The sequence below is a fragment of the Brachyhypopomus gauderio genome, chromosome 3, assembly GCF_052324685.1.
Source record: "Brachyhypopomus gauderio isolate BG-103 chromosome 3, BGAUD_0.2, whole genome shotgun sequence".
In the NCBI taxonomy this organism is placed as follows: Eukaryota; Metazoa; Chordata; class Actinopteri; order Gymnotiformes; family Hypopomidae; genus Brachyhypopomus; species Brachyhypopomus gauderio.
In genome coordinates this window covers 25,660,703-25,676,953 of record NC_135213.1, presented here as the reverse complement: position 1 = coordinate 25,676,953, position 16,251 = coordinate 25,660,703, and the positions used below count along the sequence as shown (strand labels likewise).

The 16,251-nt window shown below is 44.7% G+C and overlaps 1 protein-coding gene across 7 annotated transcripts in view; it reads left to right on the top strand.

Annotated features, from left to right (window-relative positions):
* Positions 1–16,251, top strand: part of plce1 (phospholipase C, epsilon 1) — a 64,863-nt gene that overhangs the window by 39,042 nt on the left and 9,570 nt on the right. For 5 of the 7 annotated variants that reach the window (XM_077000685.1, XM_077000687.1, XM_077000683.1 and 2 more), the window contains 19 exons: positions 52–188; positions 284–522; positions 987–1,048; positions 1,248–1,413; positions 1,666–1,773; positions 1,865–1,981; positions 2,120–2,278; positions 3,632–3,761; positions 3,986–4,027; positions 4,809–4,918; positions 5,423–5,540; positions 6,163–6,294; positions 6,963–7,244; positions 7,612–7,775; positions 8,410–8,671; positions 9,328–9,446; positions 9,910–10,038; positions 10,400–10,591; positions 15,922–16,083. In XM_077000685.1, coding sequence (XP_076856800.1) covers positions 52–188; positions 284–522; positions 987–1,048; positions 1,248–1,413; positions 1,666–1,773; positions 1,865–1,981; positions 2,120–2,278; positions 3,632–3,761; positions 3,986–4,027; positions 4,809–4,918; positions 5,423–5,540; positions 6,163–6,294; positions 6,963–7,244; positions 7,612–7,775; positions 8,410–8,671; positions 9,328–9,446; positions 9,910–10,038; positions 10,400–10,591; positions 15,922–16,083 — 2,830 coding nt within the window. The other 2 variants (XM_077000688.1, XM_077000689.1) reach the window with 2 other exon arrangements.

The window sequence follows — 16,251 nt, the reverse complement described above, 5'->3', positions numbered from 1 at the left end:
AACCAATTGGTTGCACAAGCATGACGGTTGTTAATTCTGTGTGATGTGCAGCATCCGCAGTCGGAAGGACTTGAAGGAGCTGTTTGACACCTACGCTGTGCCCTGCAGCCGATCAGGCCCTGACTCCGTGCCCCTGTACACTACTCTGAGAATCGACGACAAGGTGACAGGACTGCAACCTGACCTAGGTGTGTGATTCATGCTATATATCACTGTGGGAGCCACAGACAGTACAGGATGAACAGGTCACATTGAATTTGAAAGTGATCCCTGTCCCCTTCAGACCTACTGACCCGGAATGGTTCCGACATGGGTCTGTTCATCCGCACCCGTCAGCAGATGTCCGACAACCAGAAGCAGATTTCTGATGCCATTGCTGCTGCCAGCATTGTGAGCAATGGCACAGGTGTAGAGAATGCCTCCCTGGGTGTGCTAGGCCTCGGCATCCTTCAGCTAAATGACTTCTTGGTCAATTGCCAAGGAGAACACCGCACCTATGATGAGATCCTGAGCATTATACAGGTACACCCAAGGACTCCATTTCCCAACAACAACACTCATAAGCTCATACATGCAAAATAAATGAAACCAGTATTCTGTCTAAAAACAGTATTATCATACCTTATTGTACTCTTAGCAATAAGGTGCAATGAATGAGAGGATGAATTACTGTTGCATCAGGATATGGTTTAAAAAAAAAAAAAACTTTATATAAACTGCATAGACACTTGGCCATATAACTTGGACGTAGACCTGGTGGATATCAGACAAGTTACTGCAGAAGCTCTTGATGTAGGACCTTCATATCTACATAGCAGTTCTTTCTCTTTGCCAAGAATATCAGTTGCACATCAGTTGATTGGCAGCTGGACTGGCAGTTTTCCGGTCATCTCTCACTGCCTCATAAATCATTGTGGAACATCTAAAGAAATACTGATCCAGTGCTGATGTAATTCCAAGTTCAATTTATTTACATTTTATTGTAGAAATTTGAGCCTTCTTCAAGCATGCGCCAAATGGGTTGGATGTCCTTTGAAGGATTTGCCAGGTTTGGTACATGTTCTCTAGCACATCTGAAAATGTAATACACATAACTGATGACTCATTCACACACTCTTGACAGGCAATGCCCCACTCCAAGATTTACAAAAGTGTCTTGGTGGTACAGATTACTGAATCAAATTACAGAAATAATTAAATTGTGCCTTTTGGAAAAACTCTGTTTGAGCAAACAATTTGTTTCTAAGGTTCCTGATGGATAAGGACAACTTTGCCTCCAGTAATGAAGAGTCTCAAGTAAATATGGATGAGCTGCAGTATCCACTGTCCTACTACTACATAGAATCCTCACACAACACGTACCTGACCGGGCACCAGCTGAAAGGAGAGTCCTCGGTGGAGCTCTACAGTCAGGTAGGAGCTGCTCAGGTCAGGTCAGGTCTGCTCCACACTCAAGCGGAGTTAGCGTGGGTGGTGCTTTATATTCACTTTTTAAGAATTTGGAAGACGTGCTTATCCAGAGTGACATGCACTGAATTCATCAGTCATCAGCATGTGTATACCACTGAGCCCTTGTTGGCAGCTTGGTCTTCCTGCTCTACTGGGTGAGCTCCCAGTTGTGTCGTGGTTGTATGCACGGGTGAGATAATTGCTTCTTCTTTGCAGGTGCTTTTGCAGGGTTGTAGGAGCGTCGAGTTGGATTGCTGGGATGGGGATGATGGCACACCTGTTATCTACCATGGACACACGCTCACTACCAAAATCCCCTTCAAGGTCTGTCCTGGGGAAAGGCTTTCTTAAGTCTGGGAAGACCTTTGCTTTTTTGTATGCCATCTTTTTGACTAATCTCTCTCTACTTCCAAAGGATGTGGTAGAGGCAATCAATCGCACTGCGTTTGTGAACTCCGACATGCCTGTGATCTTGTCCATTGAAAACCATTGTTCTCTACCTCAGCAGCGCAAAATGGCAGAAATTTTCAAGGTGTGTCTTCTTGTTCTGGTTGTACCCCTTGCTTTCCTTGGAATGCTTCAGTATTTTTATTTTTAAAGCTAAGATAAGGCCTATCTGGGATCTGAAAATTCTTCTGGAATGACCTCATGTACTCACTCTGGCTTGAAGGCGGTGTTCGGAGACAAGCTGGTGACCAAGTTCCTCTTTGAGAGCGATTTCTCGGACGAGCCGCTGCTCCCCTCACCTCTGCAGCTCAGGGGGAAGATCCTCCTCAAAAACAAGAAGCTGAAGGCCCATCAGGCCCCTGTGGACATCCTTAAACAAAAGGTGATGGTTTTGTGTGGCCTTTGAGCATATGCACTACTACCCAGCATGCATTTCCTGTGTTTATACCAATGTTATACCAATTATACTAATTATAGTAATTGTTCATATGATAAATAATCAACATGTGTTTTTTATTGGTCCATGAACACATGCTGAACTAGTACTGCAAATACAACCTCATTATAGTAAAATATAACTTCCAGAATTAATGGTGAGGTCAAGAATTTAGAGTGTCACTAAAATCATATGGAAAGTCTGTTTTTTTATTTTAGAGGTTAGAGGAATTTTGGAAATATTCTCCATGGACAGTGACTGTGATTATATAGTAAATGTGCTATCCAATGACTTCTCATGGGACTTTAGAGTATGGTTGTCTAATGTCAGTCTCAAAGGTGTCAAAAGTACCGGTATTCACATTCATTACTCAGGTAGAAGTATAGACACTAAAGTTTAAAACTACTTAATACCATTAAGGACAAAACGTACGCCGCATAACAGGACTTATAGTGCGCTACTGGCCTATAGTGCGTTATGGATATAAAATTATATTAAAATGTTAATGTTGAAAAATTAGTGGTAGGCTCCCTGTTTCAACCTCATATATGCTCATTAAAATGAATGCGTTTTTGTACAATTCCAATTTATTAAAACCATATTGTCATGGTGGCGAGGTGGGGGGAAGCTGAGAATAGTGCATGACATAAAACATTAATATGACATTAATATATACATAGATGACAAGACAAATGATAATTCAAAAACCTTCAACAGGGGGGGGGTTAGGGTTAGGATTTTGATATACAGTACAAGGGTTGGCTGGTTTTCCTGGCTACCAGCCTCCTCGCTGGGGCTTAGTTGGAAAATTTCACTTGAGTGCTCAAGTCTCTGCCATGAACATCTTCATACTAAGCTGCACATGTCTGTTATGTCATTGCTGGAGTGACATGTGCAATGGATTGCACACAAACCAATAGGGTGTCTGAATGGTATGTTTACTTACTCATCCCACCACAATCAAATCCACTCTATCCAGATGGCGCGATTTATCTGGATAGTATTTTTTGTTGAACGACGACAAACCAGATTTCAAAATAAGCCGAAATGAAATAGGAGTAATGAAGGTATTTCTATAATGTAAGGAGTAGAAGTAAAAAGTCATCTGAAAAATAATTATTCCAGATAACCACATTGATACTATACCAGGTAGTTACTATAGATAATGTAAGTAAGGTAATGAAGTATTTGTACCTCGTTACTACGGTCACATCCGTTCAGAGGTCCTGATAGGATACATGTAGCAGAAAGGGTGGTGGGTACTGTTGGGTCTTATTTCCTCCTGCTTTGATTTCCTAGGCTCTCCAGTTAGCACACATGCAAGCCCAGGCTAACAATGGTACACCTGCTGCTGGTTCACTTGGCAACAATGATGAGGAAGAGGAGGAGGAAGATGAATATGACTATGACTATGAGTCACTTTCTGATGGTGAGCACACTTTACACCGTATGTCACAGAGATGTAAATAATGGTAAATAAATGGTATTTGCAGCTGTTTTTGTTTTCCTAGCCATTTTTTAAAGTTAAGATGGAACAGAATAGATCATAGCACAGAGTCTTGTTGTTGCATGCCTGCTTGACTTAATTATCCTCCTCCCCTTCATTACTTGTCTTCCTTCTCTTCTTTTTTTTTCATCTCCTTCCTATCATAGCTGATGTCTTCAATGCTTCCACTGCCTCTTATTGCCAGGAAGGTAAATCCTGTGTAAACCCAGTGTGTATGTGTGTGTGTGCGCGAATGCATGTGCATACATCTGCGTATGCGCGTGCTCATGTGTGTGCTGCCCGGTATTTCCAGATGCTGGGAGCTTGTGCGGTGTGCTTGCTGGAGTGTGTTTGCTCAGTGTTTGGCCAAAGTCCTAATGGCAATATTCATGCAGGTGAAGATGGGGGTGACTGGGGTTGGACCTGCAGAAAACACGCTACCCGTCGCTTTTGCTTTGCAGCTACAATAGTGTTATAAGTACAAAAATGGTAGTGTTATGTGTAAATGTTCTGCGTGACCCCCACGCCTCCCCTCTGTCCACAGAGTTTGGAAAATGACGTGACCTTGCTAGCGGCACTGGCTCGTCAGAAAAAAAAAAAAAAAAAAAAAAAAACAAAGCCATCTGGTTTCTCAGGCCCTGCGTGCTCCTGTGCTGAAGAAGAGAAGGAATCTTTCCCTTCCCTCTAGCCATTCCCATCCTGCTGACACCAGGGACAGACAGAATCCAGCATGTAGTCACATCATGACGAGATAGAGAGCTTTCAATGTAATGTGTTCAGTTGGGTGATTGCAAGGAACATACCATTCGTGGTGGTGAAAACTTGCTTTTCTCATTTTAACTCCTTCTGAGTTGCAAGCGCTGTGTTTGCTAATTTGTTCTTCTTCCCAAGTTAGGCATGAATGCGGTTGGAGTTTGTGCTTTTCCCGTCTGCCCAAATTTTTGTGTGCGTGTTTGACTTTATCTGAGCTTGTTCTTTCTTAATCTAAAGACAATATCCTGGATGACAAACCAGAGGGGAAGTCGATGAGCGAGAAACTTCAGTACGAGTCCAATGATGAGATGCCAAAGAGGTTTAAGAAGGCTGGGAGTAAAGGCAAGGTGAGCATGCCCAGAGTCAGCACCTAGCATGACGTCAACACGCATATCACCACAGAGAGTAGCACGACATCAACATGTATATCTCCACAGAGAGTAGCACGACATCAACATGTATATCTCCACAGAGAGTAGCAAGACATCGACACGCATATCACCACAGAGAGTAGCACGACATCAACATGTATATCTCCACAGAGAGTAGCAAGACATCGACACGCATATCACCACAGAGAGTAGCACGACATCAACATGTATATCTCCACAGAGAGTAGCAAGACATCGACACGCATATCACCACAGAGAGTAGCACCTAGCATGACGTCAACACGCATATCACCACAGAGAGTAGCACCTAGCATGACGTCAACACGCATATCACCACAGAGAGTAGCACGACATCGACACGCGCGCAGTCAGCACTTACCATGACACTGTCACACATGACATCACCACATGCACAGAGAGATTTGCATGTTGAATTGCTGCTTGCATTTACTCATGCAGATGTTTGACATGGAGCTCGGAGAGGAGTTCTACCTGCCCCAGAATGAGAAGGAGAGCAGACAGATTGCCCAGGAGCTGTCTGACCTGGTCATCTACTGCCAGGCTGTCAAATTCCCAGGTGGGACGCAGCCTTGTCAGATCATACATTTCTGAACCATTGGATGTTAGTTTCCTGCTGTGACTGATTAAAAACACATTCAAAACACAATAAAAAATATAAATTGGTCATGTGTTTGGAGCACTTCAGTTTATCAAAGTATCCCAAATTCCCTAAAAGCCTAAAAAACTACTGAGTTGTAGTACTCACTAGCATTTTGCAGTCTATATCAATATAGTGCAACACGTACAACACCCCAGTGGGCAGCCTACAGTTCAGAAAGGCTGAAGGGCCTACAGGTCTGTTACTTTGTGATCATTTCAGCAAATGCTGAAAGAGCATGTTAGACGTGAGATGGTGGAGACGGTCATGGTGGTAAATTAGAATCATGTGCAGGATACGAATGGAAACATCAGTCCCGTGGGCACAAACTGAACAAACAACATCAAACTAGTGAGGGCAGGAGGAGACCATGCCCTGTATCCTTATGTTGCACCTCCCCTCCCCTGTGTGTGTGTGTGTGTGTGTGTGTGTGTGTGTGTGTGTGTGTGTGTGTGTGTGTGTGTGTGTGTGTGTGTGTGTGTGTGTGTGTGTGTGTGTGTGTGTGTGTGTGTGTGTGTGTGTGTGTGTGTGTGGGAACCAGGCCTCTCCACTCTCTCCCCGTCTGGCTCTGGAAGAGGAAAGGACCGAAAGAGTCGGAAGTCTATCTTTGGCAATGCTCCCATTCGTGGGAGCCCCGGGGAGGCGGTGACACTGGTCCGAGGCTCGGGGAAAGGTACCGCCACCGGGGCTGTGCTGCTGAGCTGCACACGGGTCACCCAGGAAACAGAACACCCACTTAGAGTGCCCATGGGAGCAACACGCTTAACTTTCCACCCTTTTAAGCCCCCCCAAAAAACACATAAAAATGCCTCCGTGTGGAGCAGCAGTCCACTAAGTGGCATTTGGCATAAGCAAACGTGCAGGCAGGAATTTAAATGCTGTCTGTACATCTGGGTACACGAGTGTCCACTTTGAGCGCTTCAGTGACTCCGAAACTGGGAGGATGCTGGAGAACTTGGCCTCTTGGGCCTTTTGATGCCAGTGTGTCTCCCAGGCCAAGGGTCAATGTTCTTGTAAACTGTGATTCATAGTTTTAACATGCTGACAGCCTACAGCTTACTGGAATGTTTATATGTTAAATACTAGGCAACTAAGCTATCTTTAGGGAATGTACTGTCCAGAATCCTGTTCATATTAACTTACCAAATAGTGGATGTGTTTTGGTTTTGTTTATTTATAGTTTCCATGGGTTTCACTTTGAGGGTTTTTCTGCCATCGTAGCCTCGCTGCTCCGTATGGGATCTGGTACTTGCGTTGGCTCTCACGCCTGCCTGTGAATTGCCCCCTTGCCCCCCTGTGCTGTTGCCTCCTCCTCATGCCGCTGTTTGTGCCCCATTGCAGCCTCAGTGGAGGGGCCGCGGGCGAGCGTGGACGAGCAAACGGGTTTGGCACCCTCTCTCAGCGCCATCATCCGCACGCCCAAGTGCTACCACATCTCCTCTGTCAACGAGAACGCAGCCAAGCGCCTTTGTCGCCGCTACTCGGGCAAACTGATGGAGCACACGACGGGGCAGCTGCTGCGCACGTACCCTGCAGCTACACGCATCGACTCCGCCAACCCCAACCCCCTCATCTTTTGGATGCACGGCATCCAGCTGGTCGCCCTGAACTACCAGACGGACGGTGAGCAGGCCTCGTCTTCCCCTCCGACGCACTATGCTATTGGGCCTCTCAAAAACATGACGGGGCACGACTCTGCTTGGTGCAGTACGGGTTCAGTGATTAGAAATGTGGTGATTAGGTTGCATTTGGTTACAGTTAAATGGGACTTCAGCCATATGTAACACGCTGTTTGAATGAATGATTGAAACGATTTCCAGTGGTGGACGTTTGCAGATGGAGAATAGCTGTGGTGTGGTGTGGTGTGGTGTGGTGTGGTGTGTGTGTGTGTGTGTGTGTGTGTGTGTGTGTGTGTGTGTAGTGATATGTGAAAAGGTGGGTGGTCAAGTTAGATCCTGAGTGTGTATTCTGTCTGCATGTCTCTCTGCAGACCTGCCTATGTACCTGAACTCAGCTCTGTTCGAGGCCAATGGACATTGTGGTTTCATCCTGAAACCTCCAGTGCTGTGGGACCGCACCTGCCCCCTATACCAGCACTTCAGCCCACTGGAGAGAGACCTGGAGCACATGACCCCTACTCACTACTCACTCACCGTAAGAACACACACACACACACACACACCTTTGTACCCCTTCCTGTTGGTCATAACCCCTCACTTATGTGCTCCTGCAGGGTTTGCAGTGATCATATTTCAAAAACCTTTTGAAAAAAATAAACAGTAAGTAATGCAGAGAATAAATGTTATGTTATAACAAAAAATAAATGTTAAAGATGAATAGGTCTGATGGGTGTCTAATATGTAAACATCGTTGGGAACACATTATTCTGGCAATAATATGTAAACATTCAGGAGTTGTGCTCTATGCAGGCAGAAGCTCTGAGTCAGCCAAAGGCCGAGTTACAATTTCAGTAATTTCAAGGGTTTGTTTAGCTACTGTTTAAGCTAATGGCATGAGTGTTAACAGTCTGCTGCTTTCATTAATAAACAAATTACTCAAGGGAAAAATACATAATTGCAAATTGCAGATCATGTTATTGAGTAAAGTAGAGATGAGTGGCACAGGGAGGGCTCGGCACAGAGAGCTGAGCACAGATGGTGCTGAGAATTCCACCTCTTGCTCCAAACTTTCACCATGATTTTATTTGCCTTGCTCCACACGTCACCAGCATCACACCTGTTTTGTCCAGCCCCGCTGAGCCAGCCCTGCCCTCTTCCCTTTCTGGAAGGTGGTGTCTGGACAGAACGTGTGTCCGGGCAACAGCAGCGGCAGTCCTTGTGTGGAGGTGGAGGTGCTGGGCCTGCCAGCAGACGCCTGCCACTACCGCACCAAGCCCATCCACCGCAACACGCTCAACCCCATGTGGAACGAACGCTTTTCCTTCTCCACCTACTTTGAGGACCTGGCCTTTCTGCGGCTGGCGGTAGTGGAGAACAACAGCTCCCAGGTGACCGCACAGAGGATCCTGCCGCTCAAGGCCCTCAAACCCGGTCAGTAGGCTCCCTCTAACACAACTGTCCTTCCAGTGGTCGGAAAGTCTGGGAAAAGCACTGAAATTCCAACCTGAATCTGGCAATCTTCCTATTGCACATTTAATTTAACATTTAAATGTTAACACATTTAACTTTTCTCTCTTTTGATGGTGCAGTTAAAGACATTTACAAATAGCAAAAAAAATTAATATTGAAAATCTGAAGTCTTCAAAAAGTCATTTATTCATTTAAACAAATTCCTTTAAGAAGGAAAGGAGAAAAACGCTAATATAAGCGCACTGGTTCATAATGGTCACGTGTCTTTAAGTAGGAATACTCATCTGGAGACAGCTTGTAACCGCTCATGTCCTTGGTCTCTGGACTGGGACAGATGTGACCCCTGATACTTTGTGGTTGCTGGAGATATTGTTCATTGACAGAACAGAGGATCAACAAATGTGGCCTTTGTTCTTGAACAAATGTAAACTACATATTTTACCACTGCACTTTAAATGGTGATTATAGTGATGATGACTATTACGGAAGCCAGAGAGCCTGAATGCATGATGTGTGGTGCCGCCTCATACAAGCCTGAGTGCTGGCATGATGATGATAAAAAAAATGATGATGGACGTTTGGGTTAATATGGCTTCTACCTGTGCTCGTTTCTTTAGGCTATAGACACTTGCAGCTGAGGAATCTGCACAATGAGCCCCTGGAGGTGTCCAGCCTGTTTGTGTTCAGCCGCAGGGTGGAGGAGAGCTCGGGCGCGGGGCCCCAACCTGCCGCCGTGGTCAGACTCTTAGGAATCGTGCAGACACTATCAAAGCAGGAGTACTATGGCCTGGCTAGTGTAACAACACCTTGTTTTACAGGCATAATTCTTGAAATAGTTTTCAGTCATTTTGTATATTACTGCATTACATGAGTAGGCACTGGAGTGCAGTGATACACATCCAGCTACAGGCTGAACTCTTACAAAAACATGTTGGGAATAGTTCTGATGTTTTCACAGCTTAAGAATGTGATGCATCCCAAAATCCCCATCATTCCATCCCAGTGTAAACAGGAAATCCTACAGACCTGCACAGCGCAAACACGCGACAACTGTTGCTCATGCTTCCCATACATCCTGCAGGCTTTTTGTTTATCGCACGTTTTTCTGCTTTCATTTTACAACCCATGAAACATGAATGATAAAGTTGTGTACTTAATGTTTGATAGATAATGTTTCCACGTATCTGTGGCTTTCGCAGCTGTTCAGCTCCGAGGAGAGACGGGCGCTGCAGCAGCACAGGCTGACGGTCCACGGGGCACCAGGCCCCGAGCCCTTTACCACCCTCAGTGTGGGCGAACACACCACAGCCAAGCAGCTCCTGGACATGGTGGGTTTCAAGTCCACACACACACACACACACACACACACACACACACACACACACACACACACACAGGCTTTGGCAGGTGCTGCATGGTGAAAGATGATGGTGCCAGAGAGTGAATGCGTGGTGTGCAGTGCCGTCATGTCTGTGACCCCAAATGTTGGTGCGACAACAGGCAGGTTTATGACTCTGAGGGTCTGGTTCGAGACACTCTGGAGGCACTGGTTTGGAGACACCGTCATGACCAGATGAGTCACACTGTGCACTAATGTTGGCCAGACCTGATGCTCACACACTCACACAGTTGCTCACACACTTGTGTATTCCTCAGCCTGTAAACACATAGTTTTCTTGTCCTCGCCAGTTGGTTCTAGATGCCTCTGCTGACTACTTCCTGATGGAGGAGAAGATACTCCTGTCAAAAGAGAAGAGTGATGCAAAAAAAATCATTCAGCAGCGCCCCCTACTGTCTGATGAGAAGGTCCTCAAAACACTGCATAGCTGGCAACCAGAGGAGGGCTATGTGGGTCGGATATACCTTAAAACGAAGGAGAAGGTAAGAGACCTGTTTTATATGAGGGGTCTGCTCAATGGTTTTCACACAGTCAATTAGATTCACTGGATCCCATGCTCCAATTCATTTGATTCATTCTACCAGAAGTCTTACACATCCTCTTTATTTCCTCATTCAGTCCCAGTTTTTTCTCTAGCGTTTCCTAAGCATGTTGGGTATTTTCTGGTGTGATGCCCCCCAGGAGGATTTTGTACAGCAATGATTCTGCTGTCTAATATCCACCACCTTTTCTGTTAGTGGTGCATTCCATGGATGGGGCTTATCCTTCCATGATACCTCCTCTGCTTCCGTGGTGTTCATGTCCCTCGTGTGTCTGAAGTGCCCACTCATCTGGTTGGATCTATTCATTGATCTTTCAGGTCTTAATCAGCACAATGGATCCTACTACTTCTGAATGATATACAGCCTTTGCATGCTGGATGCTGGGAAGTGTGTGTGTGTATGAACTCTACTGGTCTTGATGTCAGGTTCCAGCAGTTCTTTTGGTCTGGTTATTGTGCCTGCTGGGTATCTGATGACTAGAAAGGCATACATGTTAATGGCTTGGATCTTATTGTTCACATTCAACTGGCTCTTGGGGGCCTGTCTTTCTCTAGGATGTATTTGAATGTTCTGCCTAATGGCTCCCATGTGATTGGAGAATCCCCAGGTATTTGTAGCTGTCCTCCAGATCTGTCATATGGCTTTGTCAAAGTTCAGTTCCCTCTGTCCTGGTAGCTTACAGTTACAGCTGTGTAGAGCTGTTGTTTTTTTAGCCAGTAGACATGGACCATGTCATGGTCAGGTGCTACAAGCTTCTTCATAGTTGTGACCTGCCTATTGGCATTCTATTAGAATGCTAACTGGTTCCTTCTCTGGGAGATTGAAGTACACTTCAAGATCTCCTAACCTTTGAATGCAGGTGTTATGTGATGATTCATGGTCTTCCCGTACTGTTCTGTTTCGGTTCAGGGTGGATCCACCCAGTTTGGAGTGTATGTAGTCTTTTGGCTGCTGCTTCAGTTTTGTTTACCAGACTCCAGGGCTTCGGTTATGGGCTATACAGTATATTTTGTCTGTAGCCAAGCTCCATCTTTGATCTTTATATCCTTCTGCAGCTTAAAAAACATTAAAATGATCTTATGAAGTGAACATCCAAATCTCAATGTGTAAAACAAACCTTCCAAATAAGGGACACAGAAAAAAGATAGATTTATTATTTATTCAACAAAAGTAATTTTTCTCTCAAAAAACTGACAATTTGCCAAGTGCAAAAGTATGCAAACTTTTAGCTTGTAGCTTGTAGCACCTCCTTTTGCAGCCATTACTTCTACCAAATGTGTTCTGTAACCACAAACGAGAGTCTCACATCTGCTTTTTGGAATTCTTGCCCACTCCTCCTTGCTGAACTCTGCCAGTTGAGAGAGGTAGATTTTGCAGGAATGTTTTGGGTGATTGTCCTGTTGCATAATCAATTTCCGTCCCAGCTTCAACTCCCTGACTGATGACAGAAGATTCTGATCAAGAATGTGTTGAAAGGCCTGGGAAATGATGGTCCCCTGGATAATATGGAGTCATTCAGGTCTGGAGGCAAAAGAATCAGGCCCAGATATTCACATTTCCATCACTTTGCTTCACTGTTGAGAGGAGGTTATCTCCAAACACGGCGATTGTGGACAAAAGATTTAATTGGAGTGATCTGTCCAGAGAATGGACTTCCAGAAGGTCTGTGGTTTGTCCAAGTGCTGGTAAAGTTTAAATGCTAATTTTGTTCTTTCTTGAGAGCAGAGACTTCCTTCTAGCAACTCTCCCATGCCATGTCAGTAGATTTTTTTTGCCTGATTGTAGATGCATGTACATTTATCCCAGATGCCGCCAGAGAGATCTGCAACTTTCTGGAGGTGATGTGTGGGTTGCCCTATACCTGAATTGTTATTTTTCTGGTGCTTCTTGGCTGTCCACTTCTGGGCAGAGTTTAGGTGATGCTGAGTTCCCTCCATTTGTAAATGATTTGTCTTACTGTGGATAGATGGAGCTGGAATCTTTTGGAGATGGTCTTGTAATTTTCCCCTGACTGATGGGTTGTCGCCACCTTCTTCCTGATATCCTCTGTCTCCTTTGCTCTCTGCATTGTTGATCTGTGTGCTTTACGCCTTGGCACAATAGGGGTTTGTTTGGTTTACTTTTTATCAGTGTGGCTCAAATATGTTCCCAAGGATATCCCATTTGATTTGTCTCCTTCAGTGATTACTTGAGCACTTACATGTTTAACCTGAGTTTATTACCTAATTGACCTTACCAGTGCAGCTGTGGTTTGTTTCCTTTTGCTCATGCTCCGATATACATGCATATACAGTTAAGGTCAAAATTATTAGCCCCCCTTATAAAATCAAATAAAACCCTTATGACAAGGGCCATAACCTTACATATTGATGGATTGTGTATGTCCACAAGAACAAAGACATTATCTGTGTATGAACATTTTTATTGGTTTGCTGAACTGCAACAAAAAAGCAAAAAATGCAATGGTCAAAATTATTTCCCCCCATACAACTAATAGTCAATAGTGCAGCCTTTCTGATTCGAGACTGACAACCTCTCCTGTTAGATTCTAACTATGTTGGCACATGCTTCCTGAAGGATATTAGCCCATTCTTCCTTGGCAAATTGTTTAAGATCATGTAATTTGCTTGGTCTCCGAGCATGGACCCTACCCTTTGAGCTCCCTCCACAGATTCTCAATAGGATTGAGATCAGGGCTCTGAGGGGGCCACTCCAGAACCTTGATTTTGGTGTCTTTCAAAAAGTCTTTAACTTTGATCTATACTTCTTCTGACTTCTTGTGGGCAGTCATGGCCTGGTGGTAGGGAACTGGTCTTGTGACCGGAGGGTCGTGGGTTCGATTCCCAGACCTGAGGCCATGACTGAGGTGCCCTTGAGCTAACCCCAACTGCTCCCCGGGCTAGGGCTGCCCACCGCTCTGGGCACGTGTGATCCACAGCCCCCTAGTAATCACTAGTGTGTGTGTGTGCGCGTGTGTGCGCGCATGTGTGTGTGTGTGTGTGTGTTCTAACTGCACAGATGGGTATAAAGCGGAGGACAAATTTCGATTGTGGTGAAAAATCACAATTGACAAAATATGGCACATGTACATTTTTTTACATTTTCTTGTTGGAAGACCCAGCGACGACCTAACCCTAGACTGGCAGCAGTCTATCTACATAATATTCTTTTTCCATGGTCCCATGCACCTGAACAAGGTTTCCTGTCCTAGAAGCAGCAAAACAGCCCCACAGCATTATGCTTCCACGAGCATGTCTCAGTGTGGGGACAGTATTTTTAGGGTAGAAGGTCTCACCCTTCCTTTGCCAAACAAATGCAGCATCCATATGCCCAAATGGCTCAAGTTTGGTTTCATCAGACTAAAAGACAGACTTCCAAAACTCACCCATATGTTTCAGATTGTGTCTGGCAAAGTTCATTCGGGCTTTGATGTGCGGCTGTGAGAGCAACAGGGTTTTTCTTGGACGATGACCATCTTGGACATCAAGTCAAGAAGCCAATTCAGCAGTCATGTTTGCAGAGGTCCAGGGATTTTTGTTAACATGTTTGTTAACATTATTTTTTACTACAAAATTTTGGAAATCTTGCGTTTTCTACCACGGCCAGGTTTATTTTTAAGACTTTGTTGTTTTTGTGCTTTGCAATTATGCAACGCACAGCTATTCTATATATATATATATATATATATATATATATATATATATATATATCAGTGGGGAACTGTCAGGGCCCTCTACGCCCTCTCAGAGGGCCTAAAATATTCTTAAAGCATTATATATATAATTATCCAATTTTATTTTATCTACTTACAGTTTGACATTCGACATCTAAACAATTACAAAAATATAAGCAAATAAAATATTCATCCGTGTCTATTCATCCGTGTCTGTAGCGGGCCCAGGTTTAAAGGTCACGGTTCGCTACTGATATATATATATATATATTTCAACTCTTCTGGGAAGGCTGTCCACAAGGTTTAGGACTGTGTGAGGATTTCTGACCATTCTTTCAGAAGCTCATTTGTGAGGTCACATATTGATGCTGGACGAGAAGGCCTGGCTCAGTCTCTGCTCTAATTCATCCCAAAGGTGTTCTATTGGGTTGAGGTCAGGACTCTTTGCAGGCAAGTCAATTTTATCCACACCAGACTCTGCCATCCATGTCTTTATGGACCTTGCTTTATGCAGTCCTGTTGGAAGAGGAATGGGCCAGCTTCGTACTGTTACCACAAAGTTTGGAGCATGGAATTGTCCAAAATGTCTTGGTATGCTGAAACATTGAGTTCCTCTCACTGGAACTAAGGGGCCAAGCCAAGCTCCTGAAAAACCACCCCACAGCATAATCCCCCCTCCACCAAACTGTACACTTGGCGCAATGCAGTCAGACAAGAATCATTCTCCAGGCAACCGCCAAACCCAGACTCGTCCATCAGATTGCCAGATGGAGAAGTGCGATTTGTCACTCCAGAGAACACGCCTCCACTGCTCTAGAGTTTAGTGGCGGCGTGCTTTACACCACTGCATCCAACGCTTTGCATTGCACTTGGTGATGTATGGCTTGGATGCAGATTCTCAACCATTGAAACCCATTCCATGAAGCTCTCTGTGCACTGTTCTTGATTTAATCTCAAGGCCACATGAAGTTTGGATGTCTGTAGTGATTGACTCTGCAGAAAGTTTGCATTATGCGCTTCAGCATCCGCATACATGTCTGATACATGTCTTCTTTAACTCAAGAAATGTTGTGATCCTGCTCCGCCTGTTTATGTGGCCTACAACTTCATGGCTGAGTTGCTGTAGTTCCCAAACGGGAAAAAATTGTTTTTTCCCCCAAACCATTTTCTTATAATACATCTGACAGTTGACTGTGGAATATTTAGGAGAGAGGAAATTTCATGACTGGATTTGTTGTTGCACAGGTGGCATCTCATCATAGTTCCACTCTGGAATTCACTGAGCTCATGAAAGCGACCCATTCTTTCACAAATGTTTGTAAAAACAGTCTGCACACACAGTCTGAGTTTAATTTTATACACCTCTGGCCATGGAAGTGATTGCAACACCTGATTCCAATAATTTGGATGGGTGAGCGAGTACTTTTGGCAATATGTGTGTGGACTTAACCATAATGCGCCATGCTCCCCCTGGTGGTTGGACTATGTATTGCCTAAGGTCATATTCAGGCACTGTAGTTTAAGCAACTTGAAATATTTATTTTTACAACACGTTTTCCAACGCTCTTTACAACACATGTTGTCCATGTATGTGCAGAATTTGAACGAGAGGAAGGTGGTGCTGGCGAAAGCAGAGGAGGTGAGCGGCGGAGGAGAGGAGGGCACCTTCTTCGTGCAGGTGCATGACGTGTCTCCAGAGCAACCTCATACAGTCATCAAAGCCCCATGCCACAGCACTGCCCAGGACGTCATTCAGCAGGTCAGCTCCGGGAGGATCCATACTGCATTGACAACATACTTCTAATTATTATATGTTGATTCTTTTCAGTTTGTAGTGCAGTGTATTCATATTACATAATTGTACTTAGTGCACGGACGTAATTTTGGGGGGGGGGGGGACGGGGGACATGTCCCCCCCCCACTTTTT